The following is a 22,875-nucleotide window of genomic DNA, read 5'->3' as shown; positions in this document are numbered from 1 at the left end:
AGAAAGATGGGCATAAGTGAGCTTTGCATAACTGAAGAATATGTGTGCGTGTGGTAGGGGGTCCCAGTGGGCCTGTTGTGTTGACCCTAGGGTACCCTCCTTCAGTTTGCAGTCCATGAGGTGTTGCCTGAGGATGAGCTTATCTCCTCTGCCCTGTCTTGCTAAATAAAAGCAGTGCCAGAACTGCATGACTGCAATGCTTTGCAGTATCTCAAAAAACCTGAGCCAGCATGCTATTTTAAAATTTTATGGTATTAAATATGAGAGTGCTACAGAAATAGCAGAGAGGAGACTGAGCCGGGCAGCAAACTAGGAAAGACACAGATGAGATTTTAAAGGCAGTAAATGCACATGAAGGCATCTGAAGCCGGAAAGTTTGTTCAGAAGTGTGTGGGGCGGTTGCCTTCCATCACGCATTTAGCCATCACCACTGTCCTGTGCATGTGGGGGCTCTGGTGCCAGTATCCACACAGATCTGGTTTAGTAAAAGCTCCCAGTCTGATGGTAGGGCATTGTTTTCAGCTGGCTTCACTTTGCCGTGAACCTTTGTAAATGCCTGGTGCCACAGGGAGCAGGAGAGAAGGCTGTGGTGAAGCCAGGGCACACCAGGGCAGTCCAAGTGGAAACAGTGCTCCATGTCCAATCCTGCTCTTGGTGGTGACTTCACATTTCCAGGAGCAAAAATTCAAATCACTGTGTGATCTGATTAACCCCGTAATTTGCTAAGGATTTCCATGCTAAATTGCTAAAACAATAGTCCTTCCTTCCTCAGGAATTCTTCCTATGGCCTCTTAAGTCTTGAAACTGGTCTCCAGTCTTTGATCTCTTTGTCATTTTTGTCAAAGTCTGTCACTGCAAACTTAGTTGCATCCTGATGCCAGTTGTCACTGCTTATTGCCATCAGGGTCTGTTCATCATCCTTCTGCTTCAGAGGTTTGGATACCTATTTTGTGACCCTTAAAATATGAGAATCCTGAGTGGACACTGCAAAACAAGCAACACAGCTAAAGGTTCTCTGAACAAACATTTTAGAGGTATTCTTGGGTATTAGAAGCCTGACCTTGCTGGAGTCCTAATCTTCTGTTTGAATGCAGTGGAATTATAACCTAATACTGGTTTCCATTTCTGATTCTCCAACACCCTTGTCAATAGGATAGTCCTGAACTGCAGTTCAGCTTCACAGATAGTACTTGCATTGCAGAAAATGGTAGATAAAAAAAGCCCTAAATATGACAGAGTGCATTTTTCTACACATCTGTGTATACAGAAAAATCTCTTTAACAGTAAAAAGCATAGTCATGTAAAAGGAACGTGAAGGGAGTTAGCAAGAAGATTCAGTGGTGACCTTTTAAGTGTTGGAGCAGGGTAAACAAAATTAGAACAAGACCTTAAAATTTTGGATAAAAATAACAAGTGACTTTAATGCATCTGCCTAATGAAGTGGGCTTTTATGATATTTTTTTTAGTTATTTTATTAAAAGCAAAACTTTGGTAACTGCTGTATTTTCCTAATAGTACAAAACAAGTCAAATATTTTAGTTACTTGCTAATTAAAAGGTTACTGTATCAAATGCCTCAGCTTCCTTGAGGATTTTCTGTTTCCTTCAGCACGTGCATTTTCATGGATCATCAACATCTCTTCAGGTATTGTACATGCAGGAGTATGGAGGGGTGAAGACTTGCAGGGTCTGACTCTCTCTTCAGCCTCTGGGCTTCAAGGGAACTTCAGCAAAGATGGAAAGACAGGGGAGAGTGAGCATGCAGCAGTCCTACCACCGTGTCCTCAGAAGGATGCACAGCTTAATTAACTGACAACTCCGAACTGTTGATTTAGCGAGGAGTTTTCTAGCATCTCTTCTGTTCTCTGCTTTCTCCATTTTAAGGCTGTCTACTTGAGGAAGTGAAAGAAAAATAATCCAAATCACCTAAAATGTGAATGTAACATAAATCAGGTAAACTAAATCAAAATGTTGTATATATTCTCTGATTCATAATTCAAGTGACCTGAATTTGATTAAGCTTAATTCACATCAAAGTAAATTATACTAAATATGAAATAGGGTTGATTTAATTAATAGTGGCTGTGTCTGCAGGGATCTAATGTGGTTTGATTCATTACAGAAATGTTAATTCAGATTACCTTTATAGAGTTTTCTCATGTAGATAAACCCTGCAGGACACTTTATTAGTTATGCCTAAAATAGTTTAGTTGTATGTTGATTCCTCCTGGCTCTAGAGGGACCTTCCCCACCACTCCCCCTGTGTAGGACTTAATGATCATTTTGTTGTGGAATATCTTGTTAGTTTGTAAATCCATCCGAAGAAAATTCATCAGTTTTCTGTTGGATTAGCCAGCTGCATGGTGCTCCACAGGGCAGAGGCAGGAGTGTCAATGTGTGATCAAGGTGGACAGGGTGGGGACTTGTTTCACCTCAGGTCAATTCTTCATGCAGGACACATCCTCCTTCCAGTACTGTTTATACGCTGGAGATTCACTCTGTTGGGTTTTGTAGCACATGGGCTAGAAGAAGCAATAAGTTTTTCTGGAGTTGCTTAAAGTCATGTGCCACCAAGTTTGATTCCTTACTGTTTAGGTACAACTGTCATGTATTTCTTGGCTCTGGCTCGTACTGTTTTCCATTGGCTTTTTCTTACCTTCATGCCTATGTAATATTACAGCAATTACAGCATCTACCTTCTGAATATCCATCACGTAGCAAGCTTGTGCTTTCAATATACACAAGCTCCACTGACCCACTTCTTTACTGCTTTTCTTCATTTCTGTCCATGGCTTGAAAGTTCTGTATGCTTTTTGCCATATGATTATTACAGGAACAGACACACCACAGTTGCAAAGATGGGAGAACTGAATGGCTGAGACAGGCAAGTTTTTCTCTAGGGTGTTTTTTAAGGACTTGCTTTGTTTTTGAAGGATTATCAAAAAAAAAATGACCTTTCATAGTGCTGTGCTTCAAGTGTAAAATAAGTAGTAAAACTGAAGCACTTGATTATTTTCAACAACTGGCCAAGTGGAAGCTATTGAAGAGGCTTGAGAAGAAGAATGGATAATAAATATGAACTAAGGGTAGTAAAGTTGATCTTATTTTGTAGCTTTTTTTTTTTTCCTTTCTATGAAGATATTTGAGAAACAGAGAAACGACTTGAAGCCCAACATGAACGTTATTATGAACCCCACCTTTGATGCAAAAGTCTTTGGGCTTTGAGAGGCTGGAGGGAATATTATAATGTGCCTCAAAATTTGCTTGAAATCTATCCCAGAGTACTAGGAAATGCTGGGTCTCACTTTTAGCATCTTCACACCTTCTAGTTTCAGAGTGCACAGGGAGTGACTCCAAATAGTGGCCAAAGGGATGCTCTCAGCCTCTAGAAGCTTCCTGCGATTATTTGGTTCATTCTGCCTGGAAACCAGGCTTTGAAACCACCGAGCTGTGCCCATCTCATCCTGTTTTAATATCAGCACACCCAGACACATAAACAATGTGCTTCTTCATGAGGCGATGAAAATCAATGAGGCTTTGAAAAGACATGCTCTTTAAAGTCATGGCCTTATTTGGGAAGTTGCAAGAAGCTTGGCTGTCACAAGAGAATATTTTGGCTCTGTGACAGTTTCCTTTATACAGGAATCTCCTGTGCTTGTGCAGCGATAACGTGCAAGTGTTGCATGTCTTTTTCTCCCCTCCCCAGGAATACTTGCTGGAGAAAACCCAGAATGTTGGGCAAAAGAGGTCAACCAACCCATTTGGACCTCTATCTGGTCCAAGGTATGTCAGGAAAGCAGGTTTTTAAAGGTAAATTTAAAAATTCCTGATATTTCACTCTTCCTGCACAGATTCACATATTTTTTATTATATTACTTCTTTATACCCATTTTGCTTTTCACTACTCATTTGCTGAGTACTACCTTCTGCTTATGTAAATGTGGGATTGTTTAGGAATAACTGAGTGTGCTATCACCCTTTTCTTCTTTACAGTCTGTGGGAATATTTCCTTTATGTTCCCGATGCCTTAGGAACTGTCCTGGGAAAGAAGAGCCCATGAGAGAGATAAACAATGAACTGAAGAAAGTGTCAGGGACAGAGGCATTTTAAACTTGGAGTTGTATGGGGAGAATGAGATGAGAGACTATCATAGCAACATTTTTAAATGGTTTCAGAAGAGGTAGTTGACAGAGAAAGAGTGATTAGAGAAGAAAATAGTGCAATTATAGGCTAAAGATCACTGTGACAGTTGCTGAATCTCTTGTCCCTATGATACCAGTGGAATATAAAAATATTTCAGGCATTTAAGCTGCACAGTTTAGTGAAGTACAGAGGGAAAAGTACCTTCAGGTCACATTGATGTTGGAGACCAGGGACACAACAATGAGCAACACCATATGGATGTGTCATGACACTGGTACCAGAAAGCATAACCTTGAGCACCAACAGTACTGTTAAATAATAATAGTCTTTGGAGAGGTTGAGAAGTCAAGGGACAGAGGGTGAGGTCAACACCATCTGGTTGTAGCACTAGTACCTACCCTTCAGATTGTACATTCCACAAAGGGTACAAAATAACCTTTTCCTCAGGATATGGGGTCCTCTTCTCCAATCTGTTCTTACTGGGTTTCCCTTGACCTGCTCTTGCTGTTCCTGGGGAGGCATCTGTAGAGGCTGATTTCTGTCCCCAGTCCTACACCACCACAGCACCAAAGGAGATGCTCAGCATGTCTCTGAGAAAAGGGCAGGTGGAGGGGGTGGTGAGCTGGGAGCAGAGGCAGCCCAAGGCACTAGCATTGCTTGTATTTCCCAGGCACCAACACTATCTGATAATACTAATGTCACCTAATATTGTGCTCAAATAATGGCAGCCTGAGGTAGCAGAGAAAAGAATGATATTGCCAGTGGCAGAGGATGGGAAAGCAAGATACTTGTAACTGAAGAGAGCTTGAGCTATTTGCAGCAGATGCAAGGAATGCAGCTAGGAATGTGAGGCTGGAAAGAGAAGGCTTCAGGTTAGAATCATCTCCAGTGTTCTGACATAGAGATGTGATTTCAAATAGTGGAAGAATAATGATGCCTGTCTGGAGCTGGAAACATTAAAAATTTTGTGAGCAAAGGGAATAAGTTTTGGATAGTATTTGAGGCTTTGTGATAATCTCTCATTTTATGAATCTTGGGAATTAATTTCCAGAACCTTACTACTTCTGTCTTCCCCCTTTCAAGGTCACTGGGATGCACTGACTGCTCTGCAGCTTCATTCATTAGAAATTCACTAAGCCAGGATTTGACTGGGATGTTTATCTGTGATGACCTGACCATTTCCTTCAGGAAGTCATTCACACTTGGAAAGATAAATGTATCTCATGTTAGAGGACAGTTCATGCTCACCTCTCTTTGCCTCCAAAGATGAGGAAAGTAAGATTTGACTCATGAATTAATATTTTATACTCAAAGATATGGGTCAGTTGTCTAAACTCAATTGAACCCATTTCAAATTATCTGGAATATCCAAGTGATGTATTTATGGTTGACAGCTATGACCTGTGAGCGATCAAATCCTAGCTGGATGCCAGGTGCTGTACATGTGCTTGGACACCTGGGTGGCTGTAGGTGGCTGGTTTGAACCCCAGGCAGGGGTTTGAACCCCTGGCAGGCACCATGGCAGCAAGAAATGTTTCAGCAGTGAGCGCTGTTGGGAGGCAAAAGCTTTTGTTTTCTGCAGTTTGCTTTGAGGTCTGGTGTTCAAATCTCAATCAGTGTATCTAAAGCTGAGACCACTCTAATTGCAGAAGCCACTGCTGATTTCCCCTTCAGTCATGGTGCTGTACACCTTCTTTGTGTGGTTTTGGGGTGGGCAAAAGTGTTTCCTAAGCTTGCTACCCAGCTGTGAGAAGACTGGACCTGTTCTGCATGGCTTACCTGCTAGTCTAGTCTGAGTGAGGTAAAGTATCCAGTCAGCACATATAGAGAGGCAATAGGTGTTGTGCTAAGCTTGATTCATGGTAGTGCAGGACAATTTGTACTGCTGCCTCTTACTTTGCTGTAAAAATGCTACTAGCCATACTATAGGTAATTAATAACAGTTGTGTGGCCTAAGTAGGTGGGTTTTTAATGACAGAGTGAGAAAATGGGATCATTCAGTTGGGAAATTACAAGTCATGCAAATACAGCTGGGCAAGCAGCATGTGTATGTGATCTCCTACTCTGTTCTCCCTCCTGAGCTCTTTTGGCTTCTTCTAACAGCAAGAAACATCTCTGGGTCTTGAACTGTAGTGGTGTATGGCCAGGGCTTGGGTGCTGCTGGGATGGGTGGCAGCAATCATTTGGTTTGTCAAAAACCTCTCTAGTTCAGACTCAGAGTTGAGCAGAGGTCTGGGAGTTGGTAGGGCCAAAATGAGAATTCAGGCTTCGTAAGTGACTTTGTTACACACTACTGAAGCAAGGAATGTTGTTTCCCTTGCTCTTCCATTCATCACGTCAGAAATCCAGAATCTATGAGATATCTCACAGGAAAATTAGGAGATGTATGGAATATTCTGGATTTAGAAAGCAATGCAAGGTACCCCTGTCTTAGTCTGTGGGTTTTTTTATGTGGTCTTTTTTTTCTTTATGAATGTTAATGCTTGTCCTTTTGTTAGGAAATTGAATCTCATACCCAGTAGTGTTGGAAACTGGAGAAGTGGTAATGTTCAGATGATGAGAGGCCCTGAAAGCTTCCCAGTTTCATGGATTGTGTCAAGGTTTTTGCTGTGGTACAGTTTTTGTAACTTATATGCATTTTACTGAAGGGAATTATGCAGCTCATGTAAGAAAAGAGTTCTGTGCTCATTTTGACGCCTGCTTTAATTAAGTGTCAGACTTAATGTTTAACTAAAGAAAACAGTGAACCCAAAGCAAGGATACCTTCAGGAAGAGCAAAGAGCAGGAGTTGTGAAGTTTCTCAGGTTCTTAAAGAAAAAAAAAATCCCAGTTTTTCATTCTGTTTTTTATGTGAAGAACCAATACGAGGTACAAACGTGATCTTTAAAACAGCCTTAAACCTTAAACCGCCTGCTGTGGTTTTGATTTATCATGGAATGTCATACAGCACATGTCCTTGCTGTTATCTGTTTCAAAAACATTGGGTCTTGCTGATGTTCTGTGAGGAAATCAGTAAATCTGGCAGAAATCCACACCTGTTCTGCAATGACCCTTTGTGTTGCCAAGCGAGGTAGTTCAGAGAAAGGCATCCCTGAGTTGTCTCCTGTGCTATCAAATATAGTTGTTGCCACCCATAACATTCCTTCACCCTTGTTGGAAGAAGGCAGCAAGAAGTCTCAAAGTTGTAATCTAAATTTATTGATGTTTTTTGTTTATTATGCATAAAACCTTCCTTTGCGGGCTTTGCTTAGGGAAAGTGTGGTGTCAATAAATAAATTCCATGTGAGATGAGTTATCACAAGGAGGAGAGGTTGTGGGAATGACCTGATGTTTCTTGTGTAGCAGCCAGGCACACTTTGGGAGCAAGCTGTGCTATGCCCAAGGGATGGGAAGTTCCTGCTCATGGAATCACACATTGTCCCAAGGTAAGCAAGGACATCTGGTGGTCATCTAGTCCAACTCCTGGCTCAGGGCAGGATCACCTAGGGCAGGTTGTTCAGCACCCTCTCCACTTGGAATTTAGTATCTCCGGGATATTCAAAAGGTGACCAACCTTTGCCAGTGTTGGCCCACCCTCATGGTAGAAAAGTTATTTCCTATGTTTGAATTCTTTGTCCTGTATTTCAAAATTTATGTCCATTGCCTACTGTCCTGGCACCTCAGAGGAGATTCCAAGTCTGTCTTCTTTACTCCCTACTTATGCACTGATGACAGGGTTTCTGAGGCTGGGATGGGACGTGCTGTCAAAAGCCTTATTGAAATCAGGACTTAGCAGTAAAAGGTAGGCCAGAACCTGACTGGTGTAATGTTGGCCTCAACTTTTTCTGTGCAGAAACATCATTCCAATGGCATCATACCACCAGCACCTGCCAGCTGCCAGCAAAGTTGTATGGGCTCGTGTATAAAACTGCTGATGGGTACTGGGCTGTTTGAAGCCTTAGAGGAATCAAAACTTTTTTATGTTCCCATGAGAGCAAGCAGAGGATATTCTGTAGTTGACACAGTTTATGTCTGGTGCTACTCTTGAAAGCTGTTTCTGAACAAAGAATTTCACAGTATAAAATGTGTTATTCCCTCACATGGTTATTCTAAAATCTTTTGTATCTGTTGCAAGGGAAAGAAAAATTTGTTCTTTTTTGTTGTTGTTGTTGTTGTAAGCAGGGACAGTATACCTATCAATGTGATATCAATGCAGCCAAGTTTTGGCAAGTTCTGTACCATCTGTGCCTCAAACCAGATAATCCTTACATGTTCCAGCTGAAATTCTGGACCATGATCTGATCCGAGCTTTGACATTATGCCTTTGTAAAATCCCTGCAAGCTAAGAGCTTCTCTAAGAGCTGGGTGCTGTGATCTTGTGCTGCAGAGAGCTTGCTCAACAGATACATGGTACTCATGGAGTTTTAGTGACTGCAGTGAGGTTGCTTTTGACAGATAGAAGCAGAAATATAAGCCTTACACTTCATTTTTTTCATGCCCTTTAACTAGAGAGTGCAGAGGTGTAAGAAGACTCAGTTTGGTTATTAGGAATACCCCTCTAATGTTTACCAGAGAAGCTGTCAAGTAGACTCTGATATTTGCCATGCAGAGTAACTTCTGGCCTGCCAACACAGTTGATAATGAGTCCCCAGTTCAGCAGACATTAACTGTGATATGATATATAAGATAACTGCTCATCTGTGTGTGGGAAGATGCTTGGTTCCTGTTCACTACTACTTTTGACTGCAAACATGCCAGTGCATAATTTAAATGCTTTGAGATCTAGGCAATTGGCTTCCTAGAAGATGGCCAGTAGTCAGGGTATTTGTGGTGGTATGTGACTACCTTTGTTCATAATTATATCTAAAGTACCTGCTCGTGTTTGTTTGCATGAGATGTAGACACACATGTATATGATGTCAAAATGTGCTTTAGTGGATGACTGTGGTTTATTCAGATACCATTTCCATATCTATTGACATTTCATTTGATAGTGGTGTTAATGCAAATCTAGTTTTAGTCTCCCACTTTTTTTTTTTTTTTTCCCCACTTAATCCCTCACAACTTGGAAAAAGTCAAACTGACTAATTATGGCTAGCTCGAAGGAAGTTCCTAAATGGAATCCTATGCTTCCTTTATTTTCTCTGAAAGAGTCCTCTATGTCTTCTGCTCTGTGCTTGTACAAATTAAGGTGCTAATCAGCAAAGATGTAGTGGGTATGATGCTGTGGCTGCCAGATAAATATTGAGGCAGAGTAATTCATAATTGCTGAAACAATTTTTGTGTGTGATTAAAAGAAATATGTACTGTATTGAAAAAGCTGTGGTTGATAATTGTTTAGCTAGGAATAAATAATATTCCCTTGTCCTTCAGATTTGTTCAGCTCTGTACCTTTCCATAGAAGAGATTTTTGTGTGGTTTTAAATATTTTTTCGTAAGTAGGCAGAAACTCTGGCAGGAATACCCAAGTCCTGGTCATATCAACCGACATTTGCAACCTATACAGACTGAATCTTACTTTTTTGGATGTTCAGGTATATAACATATGTCTTCTTTTATTAATTTGACATTTATCTCAAATCACAGAATAGTTTGGGTTGGAAGGGATGTTTAGAGGTCATCTTGTCCAAGCCCCCTGCTATGAGTAGGGATATCTTCAACTAGATCAGGTTGCTCAGATCTCCATCCAACCTGATCTTAAATGTTTCCAGGGATGGGGCAATCTACTTGTTACGGTGTTTCACCATCCTTATTGTAAAACATTTATTCCTTACATTTAGTATAAATTTACTCCCTTTTAGTTTAAAACCATTATCTTTGTCCTACTGCAGCAAGACCTACTAAAGTCTGTCCTCACCTTTCTTATAAGCTGAAAGGCCACAAATATCCTTGTCTGTTGCTGATTTTTGTCTTGCCTATTAAAACTACTAGGGACCTTTTTCATTTCCAGCTTCGTAAGGCAATCAGCACCATGAAGTCCTAAACTTGGCTTGTTATTTCAAGTGTTATTACAGTGATCAGTAACTCAGCAGTCTGAATGGAGCTTTTAGTTTTCATCCTGACTGGCTCAGTTCTGTTGGATTGCAAGTTGTGACTTGGTGCTATCTCTAAGGGCCAGTCAGAAAATTAGGGAAAATCTCATTCTCTCTAGTTCACTCCAGTGCACCTTCCCTTAAGCACTGGGATAAGGCAGATGGGGCTGTATTAGGAAAAGCATCCTGTTTCTGCACTGTGAGGTGCTGCATGCTTGCCTGCACCTGGTACAGAATGTTAATGAAAATGGTATGTGCTACTCCTAGTATGATAAGAATTAAAACCGTGGGAGAAACTCATGGGGAAGACCTCAACACCAGCTGTCCTGTGGTCAGGGCAAGCCTCAAGATTTGCAAAGCATGAGATGTATCCAGGACAAATCTGGGAGGGAGAAAAGTGATTTTTGTTGTGCTGTGATAATTCCAAGCTGGATAAATGAAGAGGGAATACAGGCAGATCTTTTTGTGAGTGAAGGCTAACTCCACAAAATCAAACTTTAGCGGTGAGAGTCAAGACCAGAGAATTAAAGCAGTGTGAAAGGTGGATCAGTAAATTCATGTGCATCAAAATTCATGTAGTGTGGTAAGGCAATGTAGAATAGAAATCCCACTGATGAAAAAAAAACCAACTAAATTTCCACCCCACCTGCTTCTTTCCTTGAGTAGCTGAAGATTTGAGTCAAAGCCTCAGTATTGAATATACCATTGTTTGGCAAACATTAGGGCACTGTAATTATTTCCACTATTTTCCCAGTACCTGAACAAAGTAAGGTAGCCATTCCTTCCTCTGTTTCAATAATCTTTCTAAATATTATTTTACTAAGCCCCCCAAAAGTCTTTTGAATTTAAATAAAATCCCATTGCAAGGAGATTTTTCAGCACACTCTGGAATGCTGTCTGTGATTGCCACATCTCCACTGGTCAGAAATATTAGAGCTGCAGTGGATGTATACTGATTATACATGCTCATGTTGGCTCATTTCTCTTCTCCTTTCTGTTTTCTTCCTCATGAATTGAAGTGAATGCTAGATTTTTCAATGCTGTTGGGTTTTTTCAGAGTGGTCTGAATATCATTTCAGCATAACGATAATATAGGCTTAATGACAGAAGTCTGCTGTGTTTTCCTTGTTTCAGCAAGGGAATAAATAGATAGCTCATTAAAATATCTCAGTCTGTTTCTGATTCAATAATGTCACCTAGCATCTGGCCACAGCTTTGGTGGAATCTCGGGTCAAGAGAACCAATACTGATACACTGATACACTGAATACCAATCATGCAAGCTGTTATTCTTGGAGAAGTTAAATTCTTATGCAGAACACCAACACAAGGCTCTTGTATACCACTTAAATACTAGCTATAGCCAGAATGTCACCATTATCCTCTGTCTTGTTCTGATTTGTCATATTTGCAGTCTTGTTTTGCATCTTTGGCTTCTTTGTCAAGCTTAAGTTGAGGATAACCACTTCTGTCACAATCTCACTTGTTTGTTAGAGCTGGGAAATGAAATTGCAAATTGTTTTCCAAAAGCTACCACTCTTCTTCAGGGGGAAGGAGCCCCCATTGCCACATCTATCTAGCTCTGAATCAGAAGGTGGGATATGGGTCCCTCCATTCCCATTGCATTAGTGTCCCCACCACAGCTATGTTTAGTGTCATTTTGTCTTTTCTGTGACTTAACTTCATTTTGTGGTGAAGCGTGGGATATTTTTCATCAAAGGTCTGGACTGCTACACAGCCAGGAAGGGAATAAACAACTCCTTCTTGTAAAAAAATTTCATTGCTGGTTGTGGTTTCTGACAAACCTTCTGTCTGCTTCTTGAGACCTTTGGTCTGGCTCAGGGCATGAGAAGCCACAGTACTCTTTGCTAGAAAGCCATAAGGTGGTATAATAATTCTGCATTTGTTTGTGTATTTGGCTATTATATACGTTCATGTGACTTTCTGAAGCCTCTGCAAGTTCTGTTAGGTAGCTGCATGCTGAGCTTCATTCATGTCAACAATATGACATGATGGTCTCAGATCTTAACATCTAATATGGGGATTCAAATTCAGGATTAACAAGAAATTATGCTATCTCTTATCTCAGAGGATAGGAGCCTTGCTATTGCTGTCTGTATTGCTACAAGCTGTTGTGAAAATGATGGCTAAAAAAAAAATCAATTACAAAAAGTTATCCTACTGAAACCTTTCAGCAGCTGACCTCTGCTGAATAGGAAAGCTTTCTGGAGGGTGTTGGCCTTTCAGGTCCTTCACAGTGCACTCATTGATGAGGGGAGCCTTAACTTGAACAAGCTGACTGTTTATTTGCATAGTGGCTCTTAAGAAGTTGCAGAAATAGGAAGCCCAGACAGTCATTTTGTTTCAAGGAGAATGAATACTTAGGGGAAACAGTACACTGTGTCTGCTGTTAGTGCTGCAGAAGGGTTTTTATTTTAGCTAGCAGGAAAAATAAACACATTTCAAGTGAAAAACAGCCCTCTTCCCCTTGAATTCAAGCTAGTGGAAGATTGGGATGAACAAGAAAACAGAAGTTCATGCTTTTCTTATTTACCCATGAGGGATCTTCTCTAGCTCTGACTTTGAAGTTAAAAACCTGTTTCCTCCAAAGTCAGTAGGAGATGTTGCTTGTAAGGGGCTACCTCAACCATGCCTGGCTGCTTGTGTAGTGTAAATAGTAAGCATACTTCTGGTGGAGTTCAGACTAAATATGGAAGATGGCTTTTCTTGTTGGTTTTGTTGTTGTCTCTGCTAGCTTTAATCTCTTATTAGGCTCTAGCCAGAAGCACCTACTTCACAGTCCCTCTCTTTCTGGATGCTTATGAAAGAATTAGTTTCTGTCAGATGGTGTGACTGCTTTTCTTTTAGTGTTCCTGCAGCATGCCTTTATTGTCACTTAACACTATCATATTTTTTAAAAGGAAATAAAACAAAACCCAAGGTTCCATGCCCCCCCAGAATGTGGATTTTCTTTATTTCCAGTGTCGTTTTTTTGCCAAGAGTGTCTTTCCCTGTCACTCCAGCCCTTTCTGCCTAAACTTTTTCAGAGATATGGGATCAGATGCTGCAGTTATCCCAGCCTGTCTCAGGTTGCCCTGCTCAGGAGATGTGTCTGGCTGTATTGCCCTGGAGTGAAGCGAACCTCAGGCTCTTCAGGAGCTGTAGTTGGGTCTGGATGGTGGTCTCACACCCCTCTCTGTGAGAAACTGTTTCCTTGTACTGGAAACCAGCCCTATCAGTAGAAGAAAAGGGAAGCCAAAGTGAGGAGCAGCCCCAGAGGTGACTTTAAATTTGCTGCCTTCTCTTGCCTTTCACAGACAGCACGTTCTTCCCCTGACCCATCATCTCTTCCTCTCAGGCAAGGAGCAAATCCCAGGATTTGAATTGCCACAGCTGAGCTCAGTGGGGGCTGTCAGTAGTCTTAGCAAAACCTTCCCAGTCTCTTCCATGAATTCCATGCAATCCCTGAGTGAACAGATAATTCAAGTTGTCCAGTCCATGTCTCTTACATCTCCAAAATTTCCCAGGGGCTTGCTATGGGGATGATGAGCTCTGACTCCTGGTGTTCTGAGATCTGTTCCCTGCTCTGTGTTTATTCAGCCATGTGTGCAACACTACCAGGACACATTATTTTGAAGAAGCAGGCACATTGTCCATGGCTGAGCTATTCCAGGGACATGCTGACATCTTTCCACGCTCTTCTCCAGTGGGGTGACCCTACACAGGGTAGGTGCAGACATTATCCTGGCACCCTGGGTGCCTCATTGCTCCTGGATTTCCCCATCAGCCACTGTCACTGGGGCAGGTCCTGCCAGTGTGGGGGTAGCCAGGCCAGGGCAGGGTCCCTCCAGTTTATCACCCCAGGGTGTGTGTGCAGGAGCCATGCTCTGACCCCAGAGCCTGCCCGCCGTTGCCACAGAGATTGCGTGCGCTGTTGCTAGGCAGCTGAAGCATCTCTGCTTGCACACTGCAGTGCCACGAAATTCTCAACTTTCCTCATTCCTATCTCCCTTCTTTGATTTCACAGATACGACTTCTTTGGCTCTAATCCCGCTTCATTCAGTTGCACTGCTGCGATTTCTGGGTGTTAACCCTATAAAGCCTAAAAAGCCCACATGGCATTGCAAATAGGATTTATGGCAACAAATTCAGGGCTGAAGGAGTTAAAGTGGTTGGGGATAGACTACAGAGGAAATTATTTCTAGCAGATAAACTACTTAAAATGTTCTGGCATTGATGGAAGGGGAGGTTTGTGGCTGCAGTCTTTTGTTCCATCACTGATGGTTTATATGAATAAAAACACAGACTAAAATATCACTACAAGGTAAGAAAATCAGCTTGAACGGGCCTAATTAATCTCTTCGGTTGTGATAGCCTTTTAGTATCATCTGCTTGTGTTTACTGGTTGTGATGTAGCATGTGAATGATAATTTTGCCACGGAGCCTGTTGCGTACAGTATTTTACTTATTTGGCTTGAATAATAAAGATATCCGCCTGTATTCTTGGAGTATACTGCATTAATCAGAATTGCAGGAATGATCACATGGTACTCCATCGCCTTTCCCCGTTAGCTGCTGCTTGTCAGCAGCTGGCTGAGCTGTAGGCTGCAGGCCAGTATCTGCATACCCTTTCTCTTCAGAATATTTCAAATATACTGTCTCGTCATTATGCATTTTGCTGCAGTTTGACAAACTAAATGATCCTCCTGCACGTTAAGAAGATTATTTTAAATTTCAGAGCATTTGTGTAGTTACTAGGCCATGTATGCATTTGAAGAATTCAGGTAGGCTCTCCGTTTTATACATCACTGTGCTCGGTTTTTGTTCTCACCAGATTTTTTGCTGTGTAATGTCAGTCAGCTCTACAGTTAGTTCTTCAATGTGCAAATATTTCTTGTGTTTTAAAATCTCTGCCCTATGCATGGGGAGAAGTGCTTGAAGGGTAAGATGCAGGTGAGGGTAGCTAGCTGCATGATGAAGTGCAGAGCTGGGTAATTGATTATATCTTGCACGAATTTCATCGCCATGCAGCCAGAAGCAGCGAGTAGAGTGTAGTTATAAATATAAACCAGAGACTGTTCTGTTTAAAAGGGTCTTGGCTATTTTTGGTTCTGGAGAATCTGACAGATGCTCCTTTGAGATAAAATACTGATTGTGATAGAGAAAAGAAAATTGATGCTTGGATTGAATATAGGTTTATATTTGATGCTGCTGCAGAGTATAAATGTCTGATTTTCCTCATTTTGTAGCTGCAGAATTCCATAGGAATTACATTTAAAATATGGGTACGGTTAAATTTGTTGGGGTTGGTTTGTTGTTTGCAAACATTTGAGCAACTGTGATTGTTAGAGTATAAAATTAGTACCTTTTATTTGATACTGGTTCTGCTCAGTATTGCCTCTGCCCCCTCTCCTCCTCCATCCCCACCCCCAATACAACTCCATCCTTATTCAAGTATGGAGGGCTCTTAAAACCGTAATAGATTTTTGAAGACATGAAGCAGAATTTCTGCCCTCGATGACAGAATTGATTATTTTATCTGCAATAAAACAGTATTGGACTTGAAAAAAGTCTGATCAGTAGTTGTGGGGTATGGGGTGTCTCACTTTTTTTTTAAATTTGTTTTTCTTATGTGTTCTGGCTTTTACAACTCATGTTTTAAAATTATCCAGATAAAACTGTGACAGTGTTGTAGCAGCATTAGGGATCACCTCATGATATGTTTGTCTGTACAGTGTTATTATAATGTATCTTAAAAATACCCTTTCCTTTTTGATTCAGAAAACAAGATTGTTTGACCAAGTATGTGACTAGAGAAGATGGATTGTCTCTGTACACATAATGAACATTCTCTATATTTTCAAATTAAACTTTGTAACCTTACATAAAATATCACTTATATTATTTCCGTTTTTTGTTAAAGCATTTAATATATTGGCAATTTCCCTTGTTTTGTTATTTGGTGATCACTTCTATGTGGAAGTGAGTGGTGTCAAAAGCATTAAAAGTAGCTACAGGACACCCCAATACCCCCTCAATGTTCTGATTCCATACTTAAGGGCTGTGGAGATACAAGCTGATTGTGTGTACTTCTCCTGTTGTGAAATACAGTGTGATGTTGTCTGAGGGGAAAGATTTTACTAGAAGACCAAATAGTGCTGTGTAACTGCAGTTACCATAGGGCTATCAGGAGCTGCTTGACATCTTGACATCGCTTGTTGCTGACAGAAATTTAAGCTGCAAATGGGCCCCAAGTTTACTATGCCACTAACTATGCCCCCAGAATTATTGGTATTTCACCCAGTTGGTGGTGTCCTATTCTTAATACAGTGAAATGCTCAATAAATCTAAATGAGAGGAAAAAAGGTGTTTTAAAATTCAATTTTAAAAGCCTTACCCGTCTTTCAGTGGGTTTCCTAGACATCTTGGACCTGGAAGACACCTACTTCTTTAGCAGGAAGCTTATTAAGCTTATTAAATTACTTGTTGTACTCTCTTAGACTTGATTTGCATATACTATTAACATTTTATGTGCACACTGCTAGACCTTTTCTTTTAAATCTTCTGTACTGGTAGGGCTGTGGTTTCTGCATAGTGGTGTTTAAATGCCATTTATTTTATTAGCCATTCAGTGGTGGTTTGTTAAGGTTATATCTGCAGATTGATGGTTTTTTTGTGGTATGATTATTCTCATGCCTGTGGCCATATTACATTTTGTTGGGATCAAAACATGTCAGGTTAGATAAACAAAAAGGTCTACTTGAGCAGTGGGATGAAGTGGGCTCCTGGAAGCAAATTTGTGTAGCAGTAGGTGGCACTCTTCTCTGGACTAATAGCCCCTGGTCCTTGGTGGCCCCACACTCTTTATAGGTGCCATTTTCCTTGTGCATAAAACATAAGCTTGCTTGCATCTGTGATCTTAACTTTGACCTGCAAGCAGATGCTCACACGCATGTTGCAGAAGCATGGCTGTTCCCATCTTTTGGTGAACCTACAAGGTTTGAGTACCCAAGTATCTAGGGAAGTGGTAACCCCACTCGTGCTTGCTCATGCAAACTCCTGCATCTAATTTCTGTATGTCCTATTCTACATTTTGCTTTCTGCCTCCAGGCTGGACATCAGAGGTCTCCCCAGGCAGGCAGTGGGGGCTGTAGGACCTTGACCCACATTCTGGCTGCCCATGTTCCCTGTTCCCTGGTGGTTTCAGTTTGATGAAGCTGCCTTCACTTCTCCAGTGAAAGGATGCTGGGGTATTTTTGGGAAGTAGTAAGCAGCTGGTGGGCCTCTCTGCAGGAGTGTCTCACTTAAGGGCTAGATAAGTGATGCTGGTTTGCTGTTTGTGAAGCCCCTATTTGTAAAGCCCTTTGGGATAACCCCTGTGGTAACTGGCTGGATGAACAGAGACTTAAGCCTCAGAAAAAAATAAGAGGGCAAATCCACTTAATAATCTCATAGTTCATTGCATCAGTCAAGCTTCATTTACCTTACTCTTGGGAAGAACCTACTATTCCCTGAAAACCCTCAATTGCTTTTAAAGCAAGGGTCAAAGGAACTAAACCCCTTCTCAGTTTATACAGGCTCTGGTTTCCATGCTATACCAATTGTGTCTATTTTTTTACTGATTTTTCTGCACCATCTTCATAAAACCTCAAATCTCATGTGCATTTTGTTTATATTTGGAGGTAGCATCGTTCATCAGCCACGTTTTTATGATCTCCTGCTGGCTGCACTGTCGTAAGATGGCACATGAAACCAACAGGAGGATGGTACACTTGGCCACAAGCAGAACTCCTCATTTGGTATGCTCAATCCAGATTTAGCTCTCTAGCAGCAGAACACAAATGCTTTTTCTTTTCTTTTGTTGCCATGCCTTTATCTTCCTGGGATAGTGCTTGGTATTCTTCACAGTGTGCCGGTGTCTGTCTATTTCTGATACACCGCCTACCATGGCATCTCTGTATTTTTAACTGCATCTCCTATTCCCCCATCCACTGAGCAAAACTGAGAATGCTACAAGAAGGAAAATGAGTCTCTGGAAGTAGGCTGGCTATGAACTGAGGAAATATAACCCACTGATTAATTGAACATGAAAATGTACAGCATTTGGGTACAGTGATGCATATAGAACTTCTCATGGGCTGATCCCCCAAAGCAGCAGCAGCAGCAGCAGCAGCATCAGGTGCCTTCTGGGACCAGGACACACTCTGTGTCTGTGAGCAAATGCAGGCATTGAATTTGCTTTACCTATGGGCATTTCATTGGTAGGATTTAGCTGCTGGAGTGGACCCCAAACCAGGAATTCTAACACCTAAGCCTCTCCTTCCACTACTGCCAAACTTCAAACTGAATTAGTGAAGAACTCTCGTTTTGCTACAGTTCTGCAAAACCAAATTCCAGCCACAGATGCCTGTTGAATGCCTGCGCTGACTTTGGCTGCAGCATTCACCATGCTGCAGCCAACAGTTCAGATACCTCCAGAGCAGGTGGCACATTTATTATAGCACAGTATAAAGGGTGAGAACACTAATTTCCTAAAGGTGGACATGATATTAAAGCTTGGAGGCAAGTGGCTTGTCCTACTTCCTCTCCCAAAGAAATTGTAAGAAAGATGATTTATAGAAAGGACAAATATCTGGTGCTCCAGAGGGATTCAGACCTCTCTCCTGTCACATTTACTGCTGAAGTTTCCTAAGAAGGAGGCTTTTTGAATAATCCTAGTTTTCAGAAGTGCCACTGCATCCTGAATATTTAAGCAACTTCAGAAAGCTGTAGGCACTTGAAGGGATTTGCTTGTGTCACGAATTGCTCTTTAAAAACAACAGGAAAAGATCTGCTGTACTTCTCTACAACAAATATGTTCACATTGATGAGCAAGATGCATCAGGAGAGTTGCCAAAAGTATTTTAGTTGTTACAAGAGTGTAGCTTTTGTGGAGAAAGGTAATGGGGTTCCAGCATTACAGAGAAGTGGAACAATTTGTTGTTCCAAGTCAGAGGCTCTGACCTCCCAGGCCAGATGGAGCAGTCAGTGAAAAATACCAAATGATGCAGTTAGTCTTTTCTGACAAGAATGAAAAAGAACCAAGGAATAACTGTTGCTGAAGTCAAAAGGTGTTAAAATGAAAGTGATCAAGCAAGGCTGGAATGGAGAAAACCCAAAGATGGTATTTTGGCAGACCATAATTGGTTTCAGTATCTCAGCCCCATCTAACCTGCCTTGCTAAACTCCCCAATTGCATTGTAATTTTCAAAATACCTTTTAGGTGCCTAATAAATGACCACAAATGTGTGAACCTAGAAGCCTAAAGTGGCCAGCTCAGCTGCTGCAGGCAAGTGAAAATGCAGGCCTGATGAGGAACAAACTTTGGGGTTTTGTTGTTTGTTGTTTTTTGTGTTGTTTCTTTTATTATTATTTTGCCTTAAAGGTAGTTGCCTGCAATCTGCCCTTTGATATTTGAAATTGATTTTAGCTTCTTGCTTTTTGGACAGTTGTTATTTATGCATACAAGGCATACACCCCGAGGAAATGTTTCTTCCTTAAACAGCAGATTGAATCAAATGTTTTTGCTGACATATTTTTTCCTGTGACAACTGACACTGCAGTTGCCACATATTTCAGTGCTTTAGCGTAGAGGCATTTGAAGAGAAGGAGAGGAATACTTCTAAGCTAGTAATATGAGAATAGTGTTGCTGGGAATGAAGATAAGCACATACTATTCTCATAGTGGCTATGTTGTAATATTTCTACTGGAGAGGGAAATAACTGTAGGCTCTTTGTTAGAGACTGTGGCATTAGGTTTGGCCAGATTTTAAGAGGAAAATATTTTGGTGCCTGGGACTATAGTCTTGTCCTGGATGTAAATAAGAAAGGAGATTTATTCCAGAATATTAATTGGATTGGAGGAGCTCTGGTGTGCATGGTAAGAGGTAAATTCCAGTCACATTACAATTAATGTAAACTATGTGCCTGAAATGTAGGTCTGGTTGTGGAAGTATGAAGTGTTCCCATCTTTTCCCTGGTCCAAATGTGTACTCTGCAGAACAACCATCTCACTGGTGCTAAAGGCTTGATTAGGCTACCTGAGTAGTTCAATTCATTTGCAGAACCAAGAAATTTCCACTCTGTTCACTTTGCCTTCTAAGTGTGGTAACTTGTTTTTGCATTCTTCTATTGTCTCTCTCATCTCCTATACAAGTTTGTCCCTCCCCCCTCCCTTTTTTTTAACTATTCTTGTAGTAATTCACAAACAAGAAGAGGCTTCTGTTGTTTAATGAGGATCCAGACATACTTTTTGTAACTGAAGCTAGTTATCAAGACAGATGGAAATCGATGTCAATCTTTAAAATGAAAACAAACACGAGTACAGATGGCTTTAAAGAACAGAATTTATGGTAATTTTTGAATTTTTAAATCCACCTATGGACATGTATTAGAGCAAGTCATTCTTGGTCCTTCCTGCCTCTTTTAAGTCTTAGTCTAAAGTCTATAAAGATTTGAAGCACTTTAGTTTGACTGCCATGGGAAACAGCAGCTGCCACTGCTTCTTTCCTGCAGTGCCAGCTTCTTAAGGGTGGATGCTTGATTTTGCCATCCTGGTGTCTTCAAGAGATGATGATTATTCCTGTCCCTGCTCTTAGCTTTAGCTACATGACAGCATAGATGTCTAATTTCCGTCTTGCCTTTCCTTATGCAACAAGGCCTCATATAGTATATGAGAACTTCTTCCTATGATACATTTTAGTCCTTAAAGATCATTATGGACTTTAAAGGGAAAACCTTTTTTTTTTTCCTATGTATTCTAGCAGGGGTTAGGGATGACTCCTGACCTGGTTCTTCAGGGAACTGGTTTGATTCCCCCAGGAATCAGGAGTGAGGAATTGGATAGGTGACCTGTGCCTCTCTGTTGTTTTTTTGGGGTTTTTTGCACAAGAGGGAGGAGGGTAGGACCTCAGAATCTTCTAGGAAAGGCTGACTGGATGTAGCCTCAGCTCAGATGCCATGCTCATAAGCTTTGTGTTCATCAACTAAAGGTGCAGAAGGTATGGTGCTTAAGGGGAAAAAAAATACTGGCAAGGTGATGCTTCATTACTAGAATCACTTTTTATCCAAGGATCTCAGTGAGCCTTTCACTTTCCCATTGTGATTTTGTGCGAGGACAGAAACCAGGGAAAGCTGATCCCTGCTGCTCCTACACAAGAGCCTGTGCTCAGAGCTGTATCTCAAACCCTTCTTTAGCTTTAGGATTTTTGTGACCCTGGTGCCTTGAATCCTTGAAGACTTTTTGGGGTAGTTCTGTTCGTTCATTTATCTCAGCTTGAGAACTTACAGCCTTGTGCATTTAGATCAGCTGCCTATAAAATGAGATTGAAAAACCATGATTTGAGTAGCTCACACAAAGCTTCATGAAGATTTCTAAAAACACAGACACTCACCCAAAAATACAGGGAGGTGACAGCTGAAAAATCAAAGCTCAAAACAAACGTTGAATTGCCTTTGTATTATTATGCTGCTGTGTTGGCTTTTGATATTACAAAGAATTAAAGCCAAATGTTTAGAGTTTCTTCCCTTTAAGGTGATATCTATAGTTGCAGATTACTAGTTGAACAGCAGCTGAAGAACTTCTTCATGCCACCCAAAGGGACCATATGTTGAGTTTCATGCTTTGGACTGCATAGCACAGCTAAACCTCTCTCTTTTAGAAACCATTGCTGCCTCCTGTGAGAGACCGGTGTGGCTTGGGTTAGGTTATGAGAGGACAAATTTATTTTCTGAGTGTTTGTAGTACTGCCTTTCAAAAGCAGCTCAGAGAAGGCTGAAACTTGGTCTGTCTTCATTGAAGCTATTGTAGAACAGGGGAAGGTGACAAAAATGTGAAATAGCCCATTTCTTTCCATCTAGATGCTATGAAATCAAAGCTGAACACTGAGAAGAAAGAAAGTGACCTGGGTGAGGGTAACAGAGGAAAACTTGCACACAGGCAATAATGCATGTAACAGGTGGTATTTATATTGCAAAATACCATGATGTTTGAGGCATAATATCTTGGCTGGGTTGAGCTCAAGGATGATGGCCATTTCACAGAAGCAGAGATGAGGGTCTGGATGTGAAATTGAATGAGAGCACAAGTTTTCTAGCTCTTCCTTGGTGGAAGTATGGACTTGGATATTTTTCCATTGGCAGAAATTGCATTAGGATTGTTATGGTGCGCATTGATCCAGCAGTGTAGTGTCTCCATGTTGGTTCAGGATATGAACACTTAAATTAAAATTCTGCTTTGCTAAATTCTGGATGATGTGTAAAACTGTTCTTAAAAACATAGAGATGATTTTGAAATCTTGATTGTCCACATCCTAGTCATAGGCATTTAGCTACAGAGCATGAGAAATTGTGTTGTCTTGATGGAAACCAATGTATTCCCATAAACTTGCTATCATAGTGCTGCTGTAGTGGTCAGGGGATGGGAAGATAAAGAGGCAGTGTTCGAAGGCAGAGGGAGTATCTTTTATTAAAACAACTTCTATAATTGGCAAAAACAGGCAAGCTCATTATTACACAAGTCCTCTACAGATCTGAAACAGAAGTTTCAAACAAAGGAATTAGGAAAATATCAAAGCCACCCAGAAGACGGATGATTCTCTAGTGTAAAACTTCTGCTTTTCTTTTCATTAAAGTTTCAATTATTAGCAATTTTGTAAAACCTCAGACTAATTTCCCATTAAATTT

The 22,875-nt window shown here is 41.0% G+C and overlaps 1 protein-coding gene across 7 annotated transcripts in view; it reads left to right on the top strand.

Annotated features, from left to right (window-relative positions):
* Positions 1 to 22,875, top strand: part of EVL (Enah/Vasp-like) — a 146,038-nt gene that overhangs the window by 9,683 nt on the left and 113,480 nt on the right. For 3 of the 7 annotated variants that reach the window (XM_071745609.1, XM_071745606.1, XM_071745601.1), the window contains exon 1: positions 17,898 to 17,951. The exons of 1 other annotated variant lie outside the window; for it this stretch is intronic. In XM_071745609.1, the coding sequence (XP_071601710.1) occupies positions 17,899 to 17,951 (53 nt within the window). In that variant the 5' untranslated portion in view covers position 17,898. Of the gene's footprint in view, positions 1 to 14,733; positions 14,937 to 17,897; positions 17,952 to 22,875 lie in introns of those variants that run through there. 3 more of the 7 variants (XM_071745610.1, XM_071745607.1, XM_071745602.1) reach the window with 3 other exon arrangements.

Source organism: Heliangelus exortis, chromosome 5, assembly GCF_036169615.1.
Source record: "Heliangelus exortis chromosome 5, bHelExo1.hap1, whole genome shotgun sequence".
Taxonomy (NCBI): Eukaryota; Metazoa; Chordata; class Aves; order Apodiformes; family Trochilidae; genus Heliangelus; species Heliangelus exortis.
Note: the sequence above shows the minus strand (reverse complement) of the source record. Positions and strands in the feature narration are given on the sequence as shown.